The sequence below is a fragment of the Alosa alosa genome, chromosome 19 (assembly GCF_017589495.1).
Source record: "Alosa alosa isolate M-15738 ecotype Scorff River chromosome 19, AALO_Geno_1.1, whole genome shotgun sequence".
Taxonomy (NCBI): domain Eukaryota; kingdom Metazoa; phylum Chordata; class Actinopteri; order Clupeiformes; family Clupeidae; genus Alosa; species Alosa alosa.
Window position 1 is genome coordinate 8955728 of NC_063207.1, and position 25000 is coordinate 8980727.

Sequence of the window (25000 nt, forward strand, 5' to 3'; positions counted from 1 at the left end):
CGCAGGCTCACACACACACACACGCACACACACACACACACACACACTCACACTCTCTCACACACATACACACACGCACACACACACGCACACACTCACACTCTTTTCTCACACACACTCTCTCACACACACACACACACACACACACGCACGCTCACACTCTTTCTCACACACACTCACATACACACAAACACACACACAAACAAACACAAGTACGCACACACACACACACATACATACACACACACACACACACACACACACACACACACACACACACACACACACACACACACACACACACACATTCACACTCTCTCTCACACAAACACACACAAACACAAATAAACACATACATACTGTACGCACGCACGCACACTCACACTATCTAGTCGTTCTGTCAACACTCCCTCTTCCTCTACCACTTTCTTCCACCCTTCCAACCCACAATGTCCTCTTTGTCCTCCCCCCATCATTTTCCCTCTGCTCTTGTGTCTCTCTATCGCTCCCTCTCTTTTCACACCCTCCCTGTATTCACACTCAATCATACCTCTCTCTCTCTCTCTCTCTCTCTCTTTTCCTCCCTCTCTCCTCCCTCCCTTTCTCTGTTACTCCATCTCTGCTCCTCTGTTCCCTCCCTTTCTCTCTTACTCCATCTCTGCTCCTCTGTTTGAAGATGTGTTGATTCATGTATTTGTTCCTGCTTGACCTATCCATCTGTTCAAGGCTCTGCACACAAGAAACCGTTTGTGTGTTTGTGTGTGTGTGCACGCATATGTGTGAGTGAGTGAATGAGTGTTTTGGAAGTTTAGACACTAAGTTTATTTAGTAGCAGCCTTGTGACAGTTGGTCACACACACTTTGTCGTACAACTTGTCTGGTGTTTGCAGTGACGCCTTACGACAGATTAAGACACTCATGTTTCTCTGATATCCATGAAATCAGTGTCATATGATTAATTTAATCTAGCCGGTCATGTGTTCTGAATGTTGGTACACACACACACACACACACACACACACACACACACACTTTAATGCCGACTATGTTCATTCTGTGCTGTACAGGGACAGACTGTTCCATCCCCGTCCCAGGAAATGTTTCCTATTGGACGAGAGCGGAGTTTGATGGCCAGGGCCTGGCCCGGGCCTCCCATAAAGCCGTGGTGCATGAGGGCCTCATGTGGGTGGTGGGGGGCCACACGTTCAACTACACCGACTACCAGATGGTCAAGGCGTGAGTACTCACAGCAGCAAGCTACAGAGAGAGTGGACACACTGTTGACACATAGGACTTCCTCAGACAGATAGGACTTCAATAGGACATTCATCTGCACTCTAGAATCTTTGGTCATGATCATGCAGGTTCTGTGCTTGTGAAACCTTTTCAAGATTCTTTTATGGCAGCGCTTCCCAAACTTTTTTCCCTGTATACCACCACCTATATCCTGACTTGGCTCGCGTACCCCCACCATCCGACACATACAAACATAACAGATTCTATTGACGCCTTCCAGGCATCATAATTAGCCCATGATAACAAACAACAAAATCAAAATGTGCAACTGGTCTATGAGCTCTCACACAAAAAAAAAAAAACAGTGTGGAGAACAACATTATGAAACACAAAGAACAAAGAGAACATGGGCTCAAACAAAAAAAAAAACAGTGTGGAGAACAACATTATGAAACACAAAGAACAAAGAGAACATAGGCTCAAACAAAAAAAAAAAACAGTGTGGAGAACAACATTATGAAACAAAGAGAACATGGGCTCAAACAAAAAAAGAAAACAGAACACCTTTCTGACATTTCCCTTTTCATCTCGCGTAACCCCTAGTAGAAGCCTGCGTACACGTACACGTACCACAGTTTGGGAATCCCTGTTTTATGGAATATTGCAAGGCTCCAGATTTCAAACTGGATTAGGCCAGTGACGGATGGTCAGAGCCTGTTGAGAGTTCTGAATGGCATATCGTTAAATGTGAATCCTTGATGAGTTGGCCATAATAAAATTGGTGGCTTGTTGGGCTACACTATTACTTATTGGGCAGCTGAACATTACTTGTTAATTAGCCTAACATTAAATAGTTTCTGTAAATGATTTGCTGGTCACAGCTTACCAACGATCACCTTTCTAGCTAGACTGCTCACTTCATATAATGGTTAATTACTGACATAGGCTGACCGTATGAAGGGCATACAACTTATTTTGTCCACTTCATGACAAAATCCACAAATGGGTCCCCTCCTGTACCCTTTATTCCCTTTGTTCCTCTGAACAGAAGATGGCTAGCACAACATGCGCTGCCTCTGTAGCCATTGTTGACAGTTCATAACCATTTCCCTGACAACATTGCACATACCTGTAAACTGTTTTTTTATTTGCAATGGACCCTTTCAACAAGGTAGACAAAAACAATGCTTGAACATTCTATTTGAGCCCCAATCTACTTCCTCTGCATTAAGATAACATATGGAATGTTAAAAAGGAAGCCTTGTGGGGCCAACTATGATGCTGATAATGGAACTCTCTTGAAAGGGTTCATATAAGTATAAGTATATATACTTTTTTGATCCCGTGAGGGAAATTTGGTCTCTGCATTTAACCCAATCGGTGAATTAGTGAAACACAAACAGCACACAGTGAACACACAGTGAGGTGAAGCACACACTAATCGGCAAGAGTGAGCTGCCTGCTGCCAACAACGGGGCGCCGGGGAGCAGTGAGGGGTTAGGTGCCTTGCTGAAGGGCACTTCAGCCACGGCCCACTGGTCGGGGCTCGAACCGGCAACCCTCCGGTTACAAGTCCAGAGTGCTAACCAGTGGGCCACGGCTGCCCTCAAACTTAAAAAACTGTTAAACTGTTTTTTTTATTTGCAATAGGCGCTATGAGTAGGATACATTGGCATACATTGTCATTGTCATCTTCTTCCAGAGAAGTGGTGCATTCATGTTCATTAATTGAGCCCTCTGGGATGTAATTTTAATAAAATCCTGTCATGTGTGAAGGCCCCTTTGTTTTCGAATCTTGTAGTGGGTGTGTGTTTCCGATCGAGAGAAGATTATCGGTTGAGATTATCTTTATGTGCGTGATGCCACCTGATTTTACAATCGTAAAAGATTGGAAAATCCTGTAGTGTAAGCCCAGCTTCACACTGAAGAGTGTTGGATTGGAACACACCCACCCACACACACACACACACACACACACACACACACACACACACACACACAATAGGATGATAAAACTATACTGTTCATTCAGATTCCCAGATGCTTCTATCAAAAGCGACCGGAGATATTTGACACATAAGAGTACATGTATTCCCACTCTTTCCTGGTTGTTGACCCTTTGACCTCAATGCTTTGCAGTACCAGCCAAGAGATGATGACAATTTGTAGAAAAACTCATGAACACCTGTGTGTTGTCAAAGATGGAAAGATCTCATGTCAGTCGCACTCTCATGTCTCATGTCTCTCTCTCTCTGCCTCAGGTTCAATCTGTCATCTCAGAGCTGGATGAGCCTGAACCCATCTGTGAACTCTGTGACCCCTCGCTATGGCCACTCTCTGGCCATACACAAGGTACGCACACACACCAGGGTTTCCGTTGTCCGGTAATTACCGGACATTGGCCGGAAAAAAAAGGAAATGTCCAACAAAATTAAATTTCTCCGGTCAAATTGTCCGATTGAAATTGGCTAATAATCCCGTCCCCCTAACGCAATCTGAATTTGAGAATAAGGCTTAAAATGTAAGCCTATATTAAAGCAATACGTCCTCTGGCTATGTTTTTAAATGTACCGTTTGAAAGCTATTAAACAACACGCATAGCTGTGCTGCATTTCAAATAGGAAGCGCACGCTTAAAACGTCCATGTTAAACAACGAACAAATGAGTGAGGCGGTTCAAACATGGCCAGGCCCAGGCAGACTAGCCTTAAAGTTTTTCAGAGGCCAGGACGCGATGGATGATGATAAATTGATAACGTCTGAAGCCTCAGATGTCGGTCAACTCCACCAGATAAAAAGCAGAAGTGTCGGGCGTATCTGTCGGAATCATGACGTTAGAAGTCGAGTTGCGGGGTTGCGGCCGCTCCAAGCAATATTGCATTCTCCGTGTACACTGGACATGCAACTGTGTTCTGTACCCAAAGTATACAGTAGGCCTATGCTTTCTCTGTCTATGATCTGCAGGGTTAGGGCCTCCTCGACGAGGAGATTGCTGGAGATCAGCGGATAATTTCGGCACAATGGTCGCGGTATCATTGAACCCTTGGACCAAAAGAAAAAAAACTAAACATTTCTCAGAATAGGAAACATTTCTTAATTTATTGTTTTCAAATAAAGAGGCATAGCCTTAGGGGGTAGTGGTGTGAGCGCTCATTCTTTTGTGTGCGTGGGTGGGTAACGTGGGTAGCAGCTACAAACAACGTAGCCTTTTTAAAACAATAAATGAAGCGGACTCTTGCTGTCCATGAAAACATATACTGGCTAGATCTTGTTAAGCATGTTTACGTAAGTTAGGCTAATGAACATGTTGCATTCTATTCAGCCTGATTATGTGATTCTTTAAGCTACATAGCCTGTCTCCAGTTTTCCTCAACTTGACTAATTAAGTAGCGATAATAGGATATTTGACCGGCATATCATCAAAATGTCCGGAAAACGAAACCTCTGCCGGTCACTTTGACCGGCACCATTTTTTTCTAGCGGAAACTCTGACACACACACACACACCAAATTAGATTGGTAGTGTTTGAGAGATGATGATGCATCATTTGGTAACATCTACTGAATGTTTGTTTAGGATAAGCTTTACATGTTTGGAGGCAAGATTGATTTCACTGGGAACGTCTCGGCTGAGCTGTGGGTGTTCCATATCCGGAACCAGTCCTGGATTCTGGTGCCGGCGCGGGTTAAGGAACCATATGCGGTGGTGGGCCACTCGGCGCACGCAGTCCAGATGAAACCGGACGGGTCAGAACCGGTTATGCTGGTCGTCTTCGGCCACTGCCCCCTCTACGGCTACATCAGCAAGGTCCAGCAGTACAACATCAGTAAGTAATCTCTCTCACACACGCGCACATACTTAAACTCTTAACACACGCATCAGACATGTATACATGATTGTATATACAAACCCACACAGACGCATCTTTTTCCTTTTGAGTTCTATAGCACCCTCTGGTGTTTGTTTTGTAAAAGTACAATTCAGATCAGTGATGGAGCTAGATAAAATCTGAAATTGCTTCTCGACCAAACTTAATCTGCATAACGTTCTGTTCCTTTTTCTTGATTTCTATATTTCCCAATGAATGTTACACTCGCATGCAACTAACAGCCAACTTTACCTCAGACATGACAACAACATGCTATACAGCTGAAAGTCATTGACAGAAACTGCATTGCCTGAATACTTGAAATGAATAAATAAATAAACGAATACCCTGATATTGACCCACTCCCTTTTGTTCGGGCTTAGCAGGGGAACACTGCTCTAGAGCAGGGGTTTTCAACCAGTGGTCCACTGCTGGTGGAGGACACTGCTGGTGGTCCCTGACCATGGATTCAGTAATGTAGCTGCAATGTGTGAATCAGTATTTTTATTCAGTGGTGGTCCTGGGGTTGCGTAATTATTCAGAATGGTGGTCCCTGGTTCACAATCAGTTGAAAACCCCTGATTTAGATCATCATTTGGTTTTCTGACTTTCTCCATGCTACGCTTCCATTTCTATGCTTCTTACATTTTCTTATTGCTCTCCCTTTCTATTTATCTCTTTTTTCTCTTTATGTTTTTCTCACTGTCAATTCAAATGAATATACTTAATTTATTGCATAAGAAACACTTCAGTATTGAGAAAGTAAAATAGAATGTGCCATATTCTCGTACTTAGTCTAGGGTAAGACATATGAGATGTAGGGTTGTACATATGACAAACTGACCCTTTAAACAGTATTTTAACGAATGATCCGTGTCTCCCCCACCCTCCAGTGAAGAACGAGTGGACAGTGCTGGACCCTCGGGGTGCGCTGGTGCAGGGTGGCTACGGCCACAGCAGTGCCTACGACCCGCACACACGCGCCATCTTCATCCACGGCGGCTACAAGGCCTTCAGCGCCAACAAATACGGCCTGGCTGGGGACCTGTACCGCTACGATGTCGACAAGAACATGTGGTATGTGTGTGTGTGTGTGTATTATTGCGTGTGTCGCGTCTTGTAGCGTGTGTCGCGTCTTGCTGCGTGTGTCGCGATGTGTGTGTGTGTGTGTGTGTGTCACAGGATGGGGATTAGTAACCCAAGGCAAATATTGTAATCTAGCTATTATTGTTGTTATTACATATTTATAGTTATTGCCTTTTATTTTGTGTTGTTTTGGAAGATGTGAGGGAATTAGGAAACTGATGTCTGATCTGTCAAGTCCACAATATTTCAGTTTGTTTAAAACATGGATGCTAGCTCTTTTGTTTGTGTCAAGAGCATGTGTGAACATCACAACTGGTTGAGATAAAAAAGAATCATGGTGCCATTTTTAAAGAAAATAGGGTTTAATCTGCTTTTGAAAATGTGTCAGTCAGTAAAATTGCATTAAAATTGGAGTCAGATTTGTCAAAAGATTATTCTAATTAAAAAAAAAAAAAAAAAACAGGACACTGGAAAAGACGGAATATGCATTAACTGGGACACTTGGGTAAAAACGAGTTTGTACCTTGTGTGCCTCTTAGTTTCTAATTTGTCTGCAGCTTATTCAAAAAATCATGAGAAAATCATATTGTGAGCTTTAAATCGTGAATTGCACCGAATCGTGAGTTGAGTGTTTCGTTGCGTCCTTGGTTTACAAGAATCTGATCCTGTCCGTATGCTAGTAACGGACAGGGAGGCTGTCTCATGTTGATGACCTTGGTCTGGTGGCCCACAGGAGCATTCTGAAGGACGGCGGATCTTTCCGGTACCTGCACACAGCAGTCATAGCCAGCGGCACCATGCTGCTGTTTGGCGGGAACACGCACAACGACACCAGCATGAGCCACGGCGCCAAGTGCTTCTCCTCCGACTTCATGGCCTACGACCTTGGTGAGTTGCACACATGTGCACACACACACACACACACACACACACACACACACACACACACACACACACACACACACAGACCCACTGCTATACACAGACACACACAACCCACCTTCCAGAGCAGAATAATGCAGTGGGATGGTAACATAGCCTCCTGGTTCTGGACATATGAAGGCCCTCACCCAAGGGTTTTGTGGGTAATGTTAACGGTAGTTTAATTTGGGACAGACCAGGGCAGTATTCATTACAGGATTCCTTGGAGTGCTACTTTGATAAGACACTGTAGAGACCATTTGCATCGAGAGAGACACACACACACACACATTTAGTCATTGAGATCAGCCGTTATACTGAGAACCCACTGGTGAAAGCACCCTGATATTAGATAAGCGGTAAAATTATTTTACGCTGAGCAGGATTCCTGCCGTCACACTTACCGTAATCTCTGACCTGGAGATCAGATAAAACATCCAGAGTCCAGCTCTCTCCTCTCCTCTCCTCACACCAGTGTTATTTGATGCACAAATTACTGGTATGCCTGCAATTTCCGTCCTGATTTCAACCTCAAAAACAGATATAAAAAGCAACTCTGGCAGGAAGTACTAACTCTGCGCCTCGTCACATGAGGCAGATAAGGAGATGGGTGTGGGAGATAAAGGCTCACAGCGGCTGAGAGATGGGCTGTTTGTGTGAGATGAGTAGGATGCTTTGTATCTCATATCTGCTGTGGAAAGCCTTGTGTCGTTTATCTAAATGGTTCGTTATGGCTGATTACAAAAACAACGATTTCAGTTAGAATAGTTTTGAATTATGGAAGACAAGGACCCGTATATTGGAGTGGGTGTAGGGTTGTATGGGTAATGATCAGAACTAGACTGCCATGCACCACGCACTGCATCCAACCGGGTGGTGGTAGCGCAGTGACTAAGGAGTTGGGATAGCATGTAGTAGCACTTGTAATATAACTGACATATATCAGCCGCTTTGGATAAAAACGTCTGCTAAGTGAATAAATGGTAAATGTAAGTTGAACTCTTGTAACATGTGATTATAGAATTGACTCGTTCTGGAGACACATTTTAAAAACTTTTATTTGATTCAATTACATAGCACAAGTCAAGTTTTTATCAGAAAACCTAATTGTGTGAACTGTCCCAGATATGTAAGCAGGTCAACATTTTATTAAGTGTGTACAGTTTACTAACACACACACACACACACACACACACACACACACAGTACTTGATATTTTCAATTGATTCGGGAGATATAGTAACAACTGCCATATATTTATTCCACACACCAGACACCATGACTACTTGTAAAGCGCTGGTTATTACCAAAGATTCTTGAGTGCTACGCTGCACTTTGGTTATGTATTTAGTTTTTTTTGGCTACTTCCCTGTCCTGTTTTAGCAACACAGGGGAATAACAGAGTGCAACCATGGCAACTGGTGTCCCCGTGGTGGAAAAACTCTTAAGGTCACGGAAGAGCGCGGGCTCACTCTGGGTCACTCATTATCAGGACGCAATGAACTTGCGCGCACACACACACACACACACACACACACACACACACTGATATACTCTCCCTCTCTCTCACACACACACTCTCACACATACATACACACACGCACACACACTCTCTCTCTCTTACACTAATATACATTCTCTCTCTCTCTCTCTTTCTTTCTCTCTCTCACACACACACACACACACACACACTGATATACTCTCTCTCTCTCACACACACACTCTCACATACACACACGCACACACACTCTCTCTCTCTTACACTAATATACATTCTCTCTCTCTCTCTTTCTTTCTCTCTCTCTCACACACACACGCACATACACACACACACACACACACACACACACTGATATACTCTCTCTCTCTCTCTCTCTCTCTCACACTCACACACACACACACACACACACACACACACAGTTTCAAGAGCAAAAGAGTACAGGAGAGAGGCTTTGGCAGGTTTGATCCCAGGTTGGGAGCTCTGGCTTGGGGTGAAATCTGTCTGAAGTGAAATGATGTTGGATAAAAAGCAGAATCCGACAAGACACTGTTCACTTACGATGTTAGCACAGACAGTTGGCCTAATGGCTGGGGAAGAAGGAGGCCCCTAAAGGAATGAATATGTGGCGTTGGGATATTGATTTTTCCCTCCCCTCCCATAGCTGGTGTCAGAGAGTGCTGTCTGTCTGCCTGCACTCTGCAGAGGATTAGGTAGTGATCAGGCACTTTAAGTCTCCCTCAGAAAAGAGAGCAATATCCGGGAGTCCTCGTGGTTTTTGAAGTGCCAGAAATTCTTCCGTCACAATCGCTCACGGGAGGAAGTACTCGCTCTATACTCCACATTTTAAAGCCTGGAGCTAAGATGAGTAGTCTGTTCTTTCCTAACCCCCTCAAATGCTCTCTCTCTCAGATGTCTGGGTTTTTATTGTGCTCTGACGTTTTCCTCTTGACAATGATGGCTTTCATGATCTGAGCCATTATAGATTGCCTGACCATCTCTCGGCCTCGTTTAGGAAGAACCACATATTGTGACCTCTCAGAAAGGCTGACCTCTCATCTCTACGGACTCCTTTCATATGTAAGAGTCTGGGCTTGAGGCGTATTTATCAGCACAGAATCGCTGCCCCTTCAGTTGGAGGGTCGTTTGAAATGTGCCACTTGAGTTTGTCTGTGCTGTTATTCAACATCTGCTTGCAGGGACTGAACAACTTTCAGCGCAAACTAGACAGGAAATGATGCATGAAAACGTTAATAGGCAGCAGAAATGTAATTAATTTCCGAACTGAATCAGGCTCTAACGATAGCTTTAACGAGGAGAACCACCCTTTAAGAAGTTCTGTCTTTATCGAATTAAGAGACATTTAAGTTTCCTTTTATCAGTAATGAGTCAGAGATGACAGCCGTCGAGTGCGGATGACACGGTGCTAATTCAGTCATCAGTATGCGCCAGGCCCTCTCTTTACCTCTCTCTCTCTCTCTCTCTCTCTCTCTCTCTCTCTCTCTCTCTCTCTCTCTCTCTCTCTCTCTCTCTCTCTCTCTCTCTCTCAGTTTCTTAAAAAAACTTCCTCTTCCCCTCGTCCTTCTGCGAGAGCGCCATAATTAGATTCCTGCAGCCCCTGAAGCTTATCACTAATTATCCGGCCCTAATAAGTACAACTGATTTTAATGAGCTGTCGGGCCATCGCAGGAGCCATTTGGAGCAGCTCTGTTCAGTGTAGTCATTCACACTGTGGGCTTATGGTAGTGCATCAGCTGCAATTTCATAAGCAACCAGCAGAGGGCAGCAGGGGACTGTGCTGAAGTTCCAGACGCTGTGTCGTCTGCACAATCCAGGGAGCTGGTCACAGTAGTTGAGCAAACATGTCTCTCTATTTTTCCCTCGGCCGTTTTTTAGCTCAGCATGCTTTATTGGCATGACAAACGTTTTGCGCAAAGTCATTAAGCACTAAGGAAGATCAGTGTGTTTGTAGATGCTGATGTGAGTTACAAAATATTCTAACCATTCTCTTTTTATTCTATTCCTCACCACTCCCCCTTCTCTCTCTCTCTCTCTCTCTCTCTCTCTCTCTCTCTCTCTCTCTCTCTCTCTCTTTCAAGCGTGCGATGAGTGGTCCATCTTACCCAGGCCAGATGTGCATCACGATGTTAACCGTTTCGGGCACTCCGCTGTCTTCAGCAACAGGTAACCCCCGACCTCGCCAGCTTCCCCCTGTTCCTCCTCTCACAAACACACGTGCGACGTCCACATCCCTACAGACCACTCACTACAAGTGGCGGCATAGCCAATGGGCCCCATTCTTTGATGGAGAAGAAGTGGCGCATCTCCGTTATGGGGGCCTCAGAAATCCCCAATTTTAGAATGCAAATACACCAAAGGGGACTGAACTGAATCTAGTATCAGGACACTTTGGGTTAGAACCAGTGGTTAAAGTGGGATTTGGCAGGTGTGGGAACCCTAAAAATATATAAAAAATATCGTTGGTATGAAAGAATATATTTATTATTCATTTATAAGAGGTGACGGAACTGAGTTCCGCCCCCTCTCAGGTCAGGACCACATCAGCGCCCATATAAGGCTGTCCTGAGGAGCATCTCAGGTCATGCTTCCAGCCTGATGTTGGTTTGATCAGAACGGTGGTGCAATTTGCTTTGCAGTTTTGTGAGTGTGAAACGATTGAAACGATCGAAACGATTGCTCATGTGACTGAAATGGATTCCATTTTTCATAGGAAACATCAAAGGCAACAGCGTGATTAAAAAATGATGAATTTTTCTTGTCTCTTTCTAATTGGCTGGCGATGTAGAATAATTCCATCACGCTGATAGTTGGTAATCAACCTCATTTTGTAGATTATGAAAAAGCCAAACTCATGAATCTCATTTGTCAGCCTCAAATGCAACGGAATTACTATCGGAAACTGATTAGAAATAAAGAGCATTTTTAGGCACAAGGTTGCTTTTGATTGCACCCACTTTGTGGTGTTTCTGCTTGAGAGTGACTGAGAAGTGCCTCAGCTGTGATGTAGCCCATAAGTCTCTGAATCTATTCCTGAATTCAGACCTGAATATGTATTTTTATTTGTAAGTATTGTGTGGGACAGCCGGGTGTCCCTCAAGTCCTCGACCACCTTTCACCCTTTTCTCTCTCTCTCTCTCTCTCTCTCTCTCTCTCTCTCTCTCTCTCTCTCTCTCTCTCTCTCTCTCTCTCCTCTCTCTCTCTCTCTCTCCTCTCTCTCCTCTCTCTCTCTCTCTCTCTTCCATTTCTCTCTCTCTCTCTCTCTCTTCCATTTATCTCCATTTCATGTCACTTTTACAAATTCAAATAAATGCACATAACTTATTAAGATTTATTTGTACAAAAGGCACACTTGCATCGCGAAAGCAAAATATTTTTAGGACTAACATTTAAGCATTTAAACACTGTTTCACTGTTTTACATATTTTCTCCCTCTACCACTCCCCCATCCCCACTTTCTCTCTCTATCTCTTTCTCTCCATTTCTTTCTTTCTTTCTTTCTTTCTTTATTTCTTTCTTTCTCTCCTCTCTCTCTCTCCCACTCTCTCTTTTTCGCTCTCTCTATCTCTCTTTTTCTTTCTCTCTCTCTCTCTCTCTCCCACTCTCTCTCTTTCGCTCTCTCACTATCTCTCTCTCTCTCTTTCTTTCTTTCTTTCTTTCTTTCTTTCTCTCTCTCTCTCTCTCTCTCCTTAGTATGATGTATGTGTTTGGAGGCTTTAACAGTCTCCTGCTGAGCGACGTTCTGCAGTTCTCCCCGGTGAGCTGCGCCGCGTTCGGCAGCCAGGACGAGTGCCTGTTGGCCTTTCCGGGCGTCCGCTGCGTGTGGAACGCCACCACCAAAGCGTGCCGGCCCTGGGAGACCGCCTCGCTGGACCAGCAGGATCAGCTGCTCAACACCTGCCCATCCAAGACCTGTGAGCAACGCAACTCTCGCTGTCTCTCAGTGTGTGTGTGTGTGTGTCAGGGTTTCCGTTGTCCGGTAATTACCGGACATTGGCCGGAAAAAAAATGAAATGTCCGGCAAAATTAAATCTCTCCGGTCAAATTGTCCGATTGAAATTGGCTAATAATCCCGCCCCCTAACGCAATCTGAATTTGAGAATAAGCCTTAATATGTAAGCCTATATTATACGTCCTCTGGCTATGTTTTTAAATGAACAGGCTCTACCGTTTGAAAAGTAAGCTATTAAACAACACGCCTTATGCATTTGCGTGCAAACAACATAGCCTGCTGCATTTCAAATAGGAAGCGCACGCTTAAAACGTCCATGTTAAACAACGAACAAACGAGTGAGGCGGTTCAAACATGGCCAGGCCAAGCAGAGCCTTAAAGTTTTTTTTTTCAGAGGCCAGGCGATGGATGATGATAAATTGGTAGGGTCTGAAGCCTCAGATGTCGGTCAACTCCACCACCACCACCAGATAAAAGCAGAAGTGTGCGTATCTGTGGAATCAGTGACATTGGAAGTGGAGTTGCGGGGTTGCGGCCGCTCCAAGACACTGTCATTCTCCGTGTACACTGGACATGCAAAGTGTTCTTTACCCAAAGCATACAGTAGGCCTATCGTTCTCTGTCTATGATCTGCAGGGATAGGACCTCCTCAACAGGCGATTACTGGTCATGGATAATTTCTAGCACAATTAAGCGGTATCATTGAACATGACGAAAGAAAAAAACCTAAACATTTCCCAGAATAGGAAACATTTCTTAATTTATTGTTATCAAATAAGAGGCATAGCCGGGGGGTAGTGGTGTGGCTCATTCTTGTGTGATAGCATCTGTGCAAGTTAAACAGTCACCACTGGAATGCGTGCAACAACAAACAACGTAGCCTTTTTAAAACAACGAGCGAAGTGGACTCTTGCTGTCCATGAAAACATATACTGGCTAGATCTTGTTAAGCATGTTTACGTAAGTTAGGCTAATGAACATGTTGCATTCTATACAGCCTGATTATGTCATTCTTTAAGCTACATAGCCTGTCTCCAGTTTTCCTCAACTTGACTAATTAAGAAGGGATAATAGGATATTTGACCGGCATATCATCAAAATGTCCGGAAAACGAAACCTCCCGGCACCATTTTTTTCTAGCAGAAACTCTGGTGTGTGTGTGTGTGTGTGACATTTACATTTGTTCTTGATGTTGTGAATATATGTAGTACTACTGTGTGTGTGTGTGTGTGTGTGTGTGTGTGTGTGTGTGTGATGGCATGTGTTATTTGTCCCAGATGCTGATAATGGCACATGTAACCAGTACTCCGACTGCTACAGCTGTACAGTGAACACAAACGGATGCCAGTGGTGCGCTGACCAGTGTGTGTCCTACAGCAGCAACTGCACCTCTGCAGCGGTGAGACATCGCACACACATACGCACACACACACACACACACACACACACAATTTGAATGAACCCACCAATCACATTTCTCACAGTAGATTATCCACTTAAGTCCTTTTAACTGATTCACACAGACTCTCCTTGCCCCACTCTTTTCATTCTCTGAAACAACGACAGGCCCGCCCCTGCCCACCCCACCTGTGCTGGTACATGAATGAAAACGGTCATTCCAGGATTGTTTGTCGCCGCATAGAAAACGGTCAACTGTCGCAATTCAATCTGAAAACAGAAAACAGAAAAACGTCGGGAAATTGACCAGTGATTAAATACCCGGAGCAGGAGGAGCAGGAGGAGGAGGAGGAAGGGGAGGAAGAGTAGAGGAGGAGGAGGAGGAGGAGGAGGGGGAGGAGCAGGAGGAAGGGGAGGAGGAGGAGGAAGAAGAGTAGAGCAGGAGGGGGAGGAGTAGAGGAGGAGGAGGGGGAGGAGTAGAGGAGGAGCAGGAGCAGGAGGGGGAGGAGGAGGAAAAGTAGAGGAGGAGGAGGGGGAGGAGCAGGAAGAGGAGGAGGAGGGGGGGGGGAGGGGGGAGGAGGAAGAGGAGCAGTAGGTGGAGGAGGAGGAGGAGCAGGGTATCTAACATGGCACTATGGGACAGCCAGCATGAGCAAGTAACAGCTGAGATGGACAGCAAACAGAGAGATGTGGCTTCATTCCTGCCAGGGTATCAGCAAACGTAGAGGCACTGGATTTAATGGAGTGGATGGATGTGCTACACATAACATGTGATAGTAACCTAACAGTATTTAGTAATAGATAGTGATATATCTTTGGGTTTTCTTTCTTCTGACATTAGTAGTGTGTTATGATGCCATTTTTATCTGACCCCGAGTCACTAGAAACTGCCTTTCAGTACTCAGTGTTCTGTAAAGACCCATCCCTACTCTGCCTTTCAGTACTCAGTGTTCTGTAAAGACCCATCCCTACTCTGCCTTTCAGTACTCCGTGTTCTGTAAAGACCCATCCCTACTCTGCCTTTGGTAGTTCTAACCCTGACCCACTATCGAGGTGCTGTACAAAATGTTTGGGTGCACCTAAATAATGTGCCGCTCTACTATAGCAACCTAAATGCTAAAGTTAGGCGCACCAGCTTAGCCAATTGTAAAACGTCCGTCTGGAGCCCTGGGAAGCACTGGCAGCGCCACACAGCAGGCATTTTTGTTTTTTATTACATCTGATTTGGAGCAGATTTTTGCCAGCTGTTTGGATTTTCTCCGACCAGCCAATTGTAACCCGTTAATAGCTAGTTTGCGAATATGACACAGGCTGCCAGATATCAATATTAGTAACTTGCATGCATAGTCTAGATCATCTTTGCCAGTATGGGCTGATTTTATCAGTTAGTTTTATCATAGAAGGACATATACAGGTCAACGTCACAACCTCTATCTCTAGGATTAGCACGTCACCTCTATCATTATCTAAGAACACAACATCAGGACACAACATCAGGGGTGTACACAACATCAGGGGGTGTACACAACACAACATCAGGGGGTGTACACAACACAACATCAGGACACAACATCAGGGGGTGTACACAACACAACAACAGGGGGTGTGCATAACATCAGGACACAACATCAGGGGGTGTAAACAACATCATGACACAACATCAGGGGGTGTACACAACACATCAGGGGGTGTACACAACACAACATCAGGGGGTGTACACAACACAACATCAGGACACAACATCAGGGGGTGTACACAACACATCAAGGGGTGTACACAACACAACATCAGGGGGTGTACACAACACAACATCAGGGGGTATACAAAACATCAGAGCTATTGAACCAATTGGCAGTATGCGTGAATGTTTGTACATAGACACATCTTTTGTTAGCCCTTCTTTCTCACTAGTGAGTTTCCTTTTGTCCATTTTAGTTGACATCCGTCTGTCATGTTGATCTCTGAGATGAGGTAACGGTCTCCTCTAGGTCCTTCCTCAGTAGAGTCCAGCCTTACATAAGGGCTTGTTGTATAATGGCCATTGCACAGTCCTAGAGGCTGTGCCATCCTAGAGATTATTTGCATAGTTTAGATTGTGATGAATTGCAGACACATGAACTGTGTGTGTGTGTGTGTGTGTGTTTGTGTGTTTGTGCGTTTCAGGGTGCAGTGGCAGAATATGAGGCTTGTCCAAAGGACAACCACTCGTACGTGTGTAATAAGAAGACCAGCTGCAAGAGCTGTGCCACTGACCAGAACTGCCAATGGGAGCACAGGAACCAGGAGTGCATCACCCTGCCCGGTAATAAGCCCTTTATAACACCCACACTTAACCCACAGCTTATCTACCTATAAATTACAGGAATGTGTGTGTGTGTGTCTGCCTACCTGCCTGTGTCTGCCTGCCTGTGTGTCTGTCTGCCACATATCTGTCAAACCGTTTGTCCGGTTGATTTTAAACTTGGCAGGTGTCTTGCCACTGCGCTTACTTGTGCCCGTAGCAAGTTTGACGTTGTTTGGATAAGAAATGCAAAAGATATTGTTGAATGTATAGCTAAACACACATTGGCTTTCGCCGCTCTACTGTAGCCACTCTCCCTCTCATGCAGCACTGTAGGCTACCAGAGAGGGCAGAAGTGGGGCTTTGGCAGAACTGAATGTACACAGGTAAAACGTAAAGCGAGTGCAAGATGTGTGCAGGATTATCATGTCTGACCTCAACAATAAAGATATGATTACGCAGATTTTGCAACAACATGCCAACAAACATGTAAAAATGATGTGCAAGAGACTGACATTTCAAATAGCCCAGGCTGCTTTGGACTGTCTTTAGACTTTGATTAAACAAACGGCAATTTAGACTGCAAGGTCCCAAATTGAAACGGGCGATAGTGGTCACGAATGTAAAGACGTTTCTACATGCAAAGCAGCTACAGACAACGAGTGGCAGACAGAGTGTGATGTCCCTTATAGGCTACAAGAGACTGCACTGCAAAAACTGATATCTAACCAAGTGTAATAATCTTAAATTAAGATAAAAAGATCTAGTTGGTATTGTTTTTAGTGTAAAGATACTTACTTTGAGCTTTCTCATACAATTATTTGACTTAAAATAAGTCAAAATCTTCTTGAATTAAGACATAAAACAAGTACAATTATTTGTCCTTTGGGTAAGTACATTTATCTTTGACAGTTTTTGCGTCACGTCGTTGGGCTAGAGTTTTCTACAGGAATGGCATGTCTGAACGGACACTGTACTAGTTCAGGCTATAAATACTACAACCCAGAAACCTGATGGCACAACAGGAAATCATGGAGCCGGATTAGCATGTTTTGAATAGTGGGATTAAAAGACTGTGTTGGAGAAGTCACGTTAAGTCTGGTTCTTTGGCCAGCATGTGGGGTTAGTAAACTGTTGCCTGTGTCCATTTTCAGCATGCTTCACCTATGATGTTTGGCCGAATAGACTAATCCTGTGGAACAGCAAAAAAAATCTTGCTAGCTTTTTTTTTTTGTTTTGTTTTTTACGCTTGATTACTAACCTCCTCTTCTCTCCTTCCCCTACCTCTTTTTTCCCCCCCTGCTCTCTATCTCTCCCTTCTCTCCCCTCCCCCCACTACTCCGTCCATAGAGAACATTTGTGGGGAGAACTGGCACCTGGTGGGGAACTCGTGCCTGAAGCTGGTCACAGCCAAGGACAACTACGACAACGCCAAGCTTCAGTGCCGCAGCCACAATGCCGTACTGGCTTCGCTCACCTCCCAGAAGAAGGTGCAGTTTGTGCTCAAGGAGATGCAGAGCCGATCCCTCCCGGTGAGTCAGCGCCACGCAGCGCTAGGCAGGAAACAGGCTTTCAACACTTACTTACTTATTATGTTAAGCACGCATGTAATGTATTTAAGTTGACATTTACATGTGGATAGTCTATGGATTATCTATAATATGTTTAATGTATAGAAATATATGTATATCTGAACATCTTGATAAGCAGTGATCTTAACTAAATTACACTAAAATTATGATAGGAAGGCTGTGAAAATGCTTTAGGGACGGTACAACTATAAAATGCTGAGGGGAAAAACAAATAGATAGCTTATGATGATGAAGGAAGATGATGATGATGATAATAAACCTAAACCTACTCCTTGATGTAATTCATGAGTATGCAGGAATATGTGGACTGAAATTCTGTGTGTGTGTGTGTGTGTGTGTGTGTGTGTGTGTGTGTGTGTGTCAGAATAAGGTGGTGTCACCCTGGGTGGGCCTGAGGAAGATTAATGTGTCGTACTGGTGCTGGGAGGACATGTCCCCCTTCACCAACTCCCTGCTGCAGTGGTTGCCAGGGGAACCCAGTGGCGCTGGTTTCTGTGGATACCTGGCTGAGCCCACCTCCTACGGCCTCCGCGCTGCCAACTGCATCAGCCCAGTCAATGGCAGCCTGTGTGAGCGCCCAGGTAACTAACACACACACACACACACACACACACAGATGACATTCTCATCTATCTATAAAGCAAGAAGCGTCTGTGTGTCCGGATGTCTGTGTGTCTGTGGCACGCATATCTCGGTTGTCAGACTGATTTCAAACATGGCAGGTGTCTTGCTATGGGCATGAGTAAGTGCAGTGCCAAATTTGACGTTGTTTGAATAAGAAATGCAAAAGATATGGTTAAATATATCGGTAAAAGAAGCACATTGGCTTTCGCCGCTAGCCACTCCCCCTCCCACACACCACTGCAGTGTAAGCTACCAGTGAGGATAGAAGCAGAGCTTTGGCAGAACTGGATAAGTGTAGGTTACACAGGTAAAAACTTAACATGTCTGATCTCAACAATAAAGTGAACTCCGTGGATTTTGCAACAACACGCCAAGACACACAGGTATGCAGTGGCTCTTCAAAATTATGTAAAAAATGATGTGCAATAAACGGACACTTCGAATAGCCCAGGCTACTTTGGACTGTCTTTAAACTTTGAATAAGCAAACAGCATTTCCAACTGCAAGGGCTTAAATTAAAACGAGCGTTTTAATTTAAATGTCTCAGAATGCCACACATGCAAAGCATAACCAGCAACAAGCAACGAGTGGCAGACAGAGTGTGATGCTATATGAATAGCCTAGGCTATTTTGGACTGTCTTTAGACTTTGAATAAGCAAACAACCGTTCCAACTGCAAGGTCTTAAATTGAAATGAGCAATGATTGTCCTGAATGAAAAAACGTCTCAGAATGCCACACATGCAAAGCATAACCAGCGACAAACAACGAGTGGCAGACAGAGTGTGATGTCACTTATAGGCCACCAGAGACTGTTTTTGAGTCACACCGTTGCAAATTTCATGTGATGAATCATTCCACAAAATGGTTTGTTTTCTCTATCATCAAGTTATTCAATAGGCTAAGCATATAGCCTTGACTCAAAACAGCTGTTAGGATTATGCCATTTTGATTTGTAAAAAATGTCAGCAGCCATGCTTAAATTCTGCTCACTTCACATTTATTATATTATTTTATTACACGGCTCTTCATAATGCTGAAGAATGCTCCATTCATTTGAATGGTCCTTCCCAACGTTCGGTGGTCTGCTAATTCTCAATAACAGACCGTTGCTAAGTAAAACAGACCGCTGTCAAGGAAAATGGGTTTTGTGCTTCTATTTCACGTCTTTCATATCACTACGCAAGGACTGGAACTTCAATCAAAAGTGAAAGCGGCCGGTTGATCAGCTGTGTTCTAAAGAATGTTTGATTCAAGTTCAGCGTGTGCTGTTGCAAACTATTTGTTTCTCAGCAAAAGCCATGATGAAACGGTAACAAATAGGCTATAGCCTAGCCCTAGGCTATGTAGGCTAAAGAGTCATATCGTGGGGAGTTTATTGTTTCGGTTTGGCAAGTAGTGTAATACAGCGGGATAGCATTATAGAGCGCCCGGTCATTATTGGGAAAATAAGTCCCTCGGGCGGAACAAGACCCTCCATTTCTTGGGTCTAGGTCGGTTAAGCCTGTCGGGACTTATTTTCCCAATAATGACCGGCGTTCTATACATTATCCCTTACATATTATCTGTAGGCCTATTCATTATTGAATGCTTAGGCTTACCTGGAATTATGTTTTTCCCTATCCTATTTTCAAAGCAGGCCTACCTGCAGGCATGTAATTGGGCTACAGGAATAGCATGTTTGAACGGGCACAGCACTAGTTCATTCAAACACACACACACACACACACGCACTCATATATTTACAGCCATATACACGTTCTCATTTACTCACATGCGCGCGCACACACACACACACACACACACACACACACACACAGATTCTTGCAAAGACTGAACTACACATTCACACACACAGATATGGTATTAATATGGTTTTGTTTTTTTAACTTGCATAAAACACTCCTGTGGTTTATACACAATGTGGCTAATACACAGGAAATTACTGTCCCCACGCCACTATAGGAATATAGTATTTTGGTCCACTCATAATAGACTGTACCCAACAAAAGCTCCTCCTCCAGTGTGACAGTGCCGTGCACAACTAATTTGCTTCCCTGGTAAGAAAAAGGCTGAGGAGTGGGCACAAAACACCCGCCACCACACACACACACACACACACACACACACACACCCTCGGCTTACGCTGTTGGCAAAGGCTGTGCAGATTCCTGCAAGGCTGCCTGGCCTTTGTCAGGCACATGCCAAGGATTTGCTGCCCACGCTCTGCCCGTCTGTAAGCGCACGCAGGCTGGCAGCTAGGGGATCAGCGCAGTGCCAGTCGTCTGCCAGAGCCGTGCTTTTAGATCGCTCCTCCGCAATTAACGGGGCTCTGGTGTTTTTGAGGCGCTTGCCTCGCTTTATGTTTACACAGTATTAGAGCCGTGAGCCGAGCCAAAACCGCTTCCCGAGCCAGATTGCAGCCCGAACGGACGCATTCGGTGGGTTTGCCAGGCGGAGAAACACAGTCAGAATCCTCCATTTACACTAGCTCTCATTCATCTGTCTCCATCGCACGTTACGTAAGGGATAATGGACTCCACGGTGGTCTGTTCACAGAAGTTAATGCACGGTCGAGGTTGTAAAACGGCTCCAACGTGAAGCGGAGTGCATTAACTTCTGTGAACAGACCACCGTGGAGTCCATTATCCTGCTTATTCCACTTATTGCCACTTCGTTTGTGTTCATTTCCTGTTATAATTTAAACGCTTTTAATCGCTTCAAAACTTTGTCTTGTTTTTGTAGAACTGCTTTCTTCCAACACATATCAACTAATTTTCAACTTGCAGGACAAACTGCCGTTACTAGTTCTAAATGGATGGTTGCTTTCGCCAAAGGCCAGTCATTAGATCTATCTCTCCCCGTTGTCAAGCCGGTGTATCCAAGATTCTGATGAACTTTAGCTTTTGAAACATCGCTATTTTGCCGCTTAGCCTGCTGTCATCCATCTAGCTAAAAGCCACCTCCGTCATATGCTACAATGTTGCCATGTTCTGAGCGTCTGCATTTTACAGCTCGGATGCAGCAGTGACAGTTCATTTAAACTTCACAACGAAGTTAAGTGAATTAATATACAAATTGTGATAACGGCCAAAAAAATGGATCTACTTCATATTATTGTGCAACAGCATAACGGTTAATGGTCTTTCTAAATTACGTAGGACAAAGGGAAATTCAACCAAGCAGTGGAATAATGTGGGATGTTGGGGATGTCTTCCCCAAAATGGCTCGTTTATTTAAACTCTCTGTGGCGTATCTGATCTCTCGACTGTACACGAGTCCTGTGCCTCAGCGTCTGGTCCAGGTGCCAACTTAACTTGTGGTCACCGCGGGGCTGCGGTGCTAATTTGATCAGAGACACCTGTGCTTTAGCACCTCACTTAATGGCCCTGTGTCAAGAGCCTGCTGTTGAGCTGTCTATCTCACTCACACTCTCTCTTTCACACACACACACACACACACACACTCGTACACACACACACTCTTACACTCACACACTCACACACTCGTACACACACACACACATACACAAACACACACACACACACACGCACCACTGTGTAGAGGAGTGTGTGTGAGGACCAGTGTCAGGGAGAGCACAGAGCAGCTCTTGGGCATGCAATCTGTTGGAATGAAGCTTTTTCCACATTGGCCCTGTTGACATGCTCTCTCAGCGCTAATGGCTCTCCGACTGCAGGCCCTCATTGGCCAGGTGTCACAGGTGAGTGATGGTTTGGTCTGTCAAGGGGCTGGACAAATGGGACTTTAAGCTTTAGATACAGCAGCACAAACAAGACCGATCGATTGTCACTCACTCTAGGATACTCACAAATTGATAGACACACACATATAAAACATTCATACGCGTGAATGTGGACACACACACACACACACACACACACACACACCATCTCCTTCTTGCTTTTCTCTATGTCTGGCCAGATTAAGGTTGAATTATGCTCTAGTCATCACCTTCCTATCAAAGCTACATGTTTACGAACATGACTATTTGAATGTAGCACTTCTTGAATGTCCTCCCTCATTCTCCCTCTCTGTCCCTTTCCCCCCCCCCCCACCCCTCCGAAGCGAACCACAGTGCCAAGGCGTGCCGCACCCCGTGCGCCCTGCGCTCCACCTGTGGCGAGTGCACCAGCAGCAACTCTGAGTGCATGTGGTGCAGCAGCATGCGGCAGTGTGTGGACTCCAACGCCTACGTCGCCTCCTTCCCCTACGGACAGTGCATGGAGTGGTACACTATGAACAGCTGCCCGTGTGTGTGTGTGTGTGTGTGTGTGTGTGTGTGTGTGTGTGTGTGTGTGTGTGTGTGTGTGTGTTCCCCTACGGACAGTGCATGGAGTGGTACACTATGAACAGCTGCCCACACAAGTCTCTCTCCCTCCTTTTTCTCTCTCTCTCTCTCTCTCTCTCTCTCTCTCTCTCTCTCTCTCTCTCTCTCTGGTGACGTAAAAAGTTAGAGAACCATGTGTCCGTGTGTGTGTGTACATGAGAGAGGGAGGGGGAGAGAGTTTGTTGTGTAGGTGAGGGAGACGGTGAAAGCAAGAGTGAGTCTGTGTGAGACTTGGACAGTTTGTTTGTGTGGGTGAGAGAGATGTTGAGAGCAAGAGTGAGTCTTTGTAAGTATGAGTGTGTGTGTGTGTGAGCATGTTTGTGTGGGTCTTGTGTGTGTGCTTGACTGGTGAGCCACCTCCGTGTCCATCTTTGTGCTTGCCTGCTGTACTTCTCGGTCGTCTCAAGTTGTCAAGCAATTTTGTGTCAACTGAATTTGTTCTCAACTGAATATTTGCATCTTGGAAGTGATGCATCCTTTAACAATCATCAGAACATCTTTTTGATCAGTTATGTGATGTTTGTGTGTTTACACATAAAAATTGTACAGCCTTTTCAGTGCTGTTAAAGAGAAGTTAAAGAGTATGTAGCGCTAATGTGTGTGTGTGTGTCTGTGTGTGTGTGTTCCAGCGGAGAACTGTTCTGGCTACCGGACGTGTGGTCACTGCCTGGAGCAGCCGGGCTGCGGCTGGTGCACCCACCCCAACAACACGGGGAAGGGCCAGTGCATGGAGGGCTCGTACCGCGGGCCCATGCAGACGCTGCTGCCCGCCCCCTCATCCAGCCCCGCCCCTGGGGCCGTCAGCGGGCGCCAGTCACTCCCACTGCCACCCGTCATCAACGCCTCCATGTGCCCACTGGACAACAGATACAACTGGTCCTTTATACAGTGCCCAGGTTAGACGTACACACACACACACACGCAACTGGCTCTTCGCACAATGCATAGGTTAGACAGACACACACGCAACCACATACAACTGTATTTGTACTGTGCCCAGGGTAAACAGATACACACACACACACACACACACACAACTGGTCCTTCATGCAATGCACAGGTCACACACACACACACACACACACACACACACACACAGACCTGTACCCTAACACATGCTTCTCTGCTTGTGTGCAGCGTGTCAGTGTAACGGCCACAGTCAGTGTTTGAACGAGAGTGTGTGTGAGCGGTGTGAAGACCTCACCACCGGACGACACTGTGAGAGCTGCATCGCCGGCTACTATGGAGACCCCACTAACGGTGGATCCTGCCAACGTGAGTCTCTGTGTGTGTGTGTGCGTGTGTCTGCGTGTGTCTGCGTGAGTGTGTGCGTGCGTGCGTGTGTGTGTGTGCGCACATTCTCTATATTGCGGTTAATATATGAGCTGAAAGCACAGTGTGATACAGCTACAGTAAATCATGAACAAAGAACAGCTGCGTGTTGAGTTGTTTTTAATCCATCGTCCTGATTGTATAACTTTAAACATATGTGCCCATATTATCTCCTTTGTAGCTTCACTGATCTTTTTAATTTGTATATATGTTGAAATGCATCCCCACGCATAACATATACCAGAAGGTATAGCCCTCTATATGGAGTTGAAAGGCCTCTAGATAGCTAATACAAAGGCACGGTCATCATTAGTAAGTCAATGGTGGCAGGTGGTGGTTAGTGAGTTCAGCAGCTGGGGATGTGCCACCGGGCGGAGTAATGAGTTTCTCTGAAGCCTGTCCCTGTGTGGTCTCCTCCGACTGGCAGGTGTAGCCTGCCATCCGCCTACCCTACCTGCCTTAATCCCGGTATCCTGCTGACCAAGCACTCGTGTCGCTAGTTTGCATGGACGTGCGAGACTGTTAAAGTGGGGTGTGAGAGAGACGTGTCACCATCTCTTAAAAGCTTCTGAGATTTGTTGTGACGTTTACGACTGACAAAGAGGAACTGATGCCAATTATTACGTCCACCACAGAATTTATGTTTTTGGCGTGGTGTGTTTTGCTGTCTGTGTGTGAGATTATGCAAAAAAAAAAATACTCATCCGTTTTTCATTAGTGATGACCCCATTCAGTTTTATAGTGGCTACAACTGACCGATTTATTTTTGGTGGAATTGCTCTGAATGGTTCCTGAATGGAGTATGAGCCAGAAGGAGCCGGTTCTCTGCTGGTGAAGAAGGCCTATC

At 45.1% G+C, this 25000-nt stretch overlaps 1 protein-coding gene across 1 annotated transcript in view; it reads left to right on the forward strand.

Annotated features, from left to right (window-relative positions):
* The window catches only part of atrn (attractin), a 79849-nt gene that overhangs the window by 19730 nt on the left and 35119 nt on the right, over nt 1-25000 (forward strand). The window contains exons 6-19 of the mRNA XM_048227701.1: nt 1068-1236; nt 3498-3588; nt 4813-5062; nt 5998-6181; nt 6924-7078; nt 10709-10793; nt 12321-12541; nt 13857-13978; nt 16141-16279; nt 17609-17790; nt 18215-18431; nt 22560-22745; nt 23451-23717; nt 23959-24096. Coding sequence (XP_048083658.1) covers nt 1068-1236; nt 3498-3588; nt 4813-5062; nt 5998-6181; nt 6924-7078; nt 10709-10793; nt 12321-12541; nt 13857-13978; nt 16141-16279; nt 17609-17790; nt 18215-18431; nt 22560-22745; nt 23451-23717; nt 23959-24096 — 2406 coding nt within the window. The remainder of the gene's footprint in view (nt 1-1067; nt 1237-3497; nt 3589-4812; nt 5063-5997; nt 6182-6923; nt 7079-10708; nt 10794-12320; nt 12542-13856; nt 13979-16140; nt 16280-17608; nt 17791-18214; nt 18432-22559; nt 22746-23450; nt 23718-23958; nt 24097-25000) is intronic.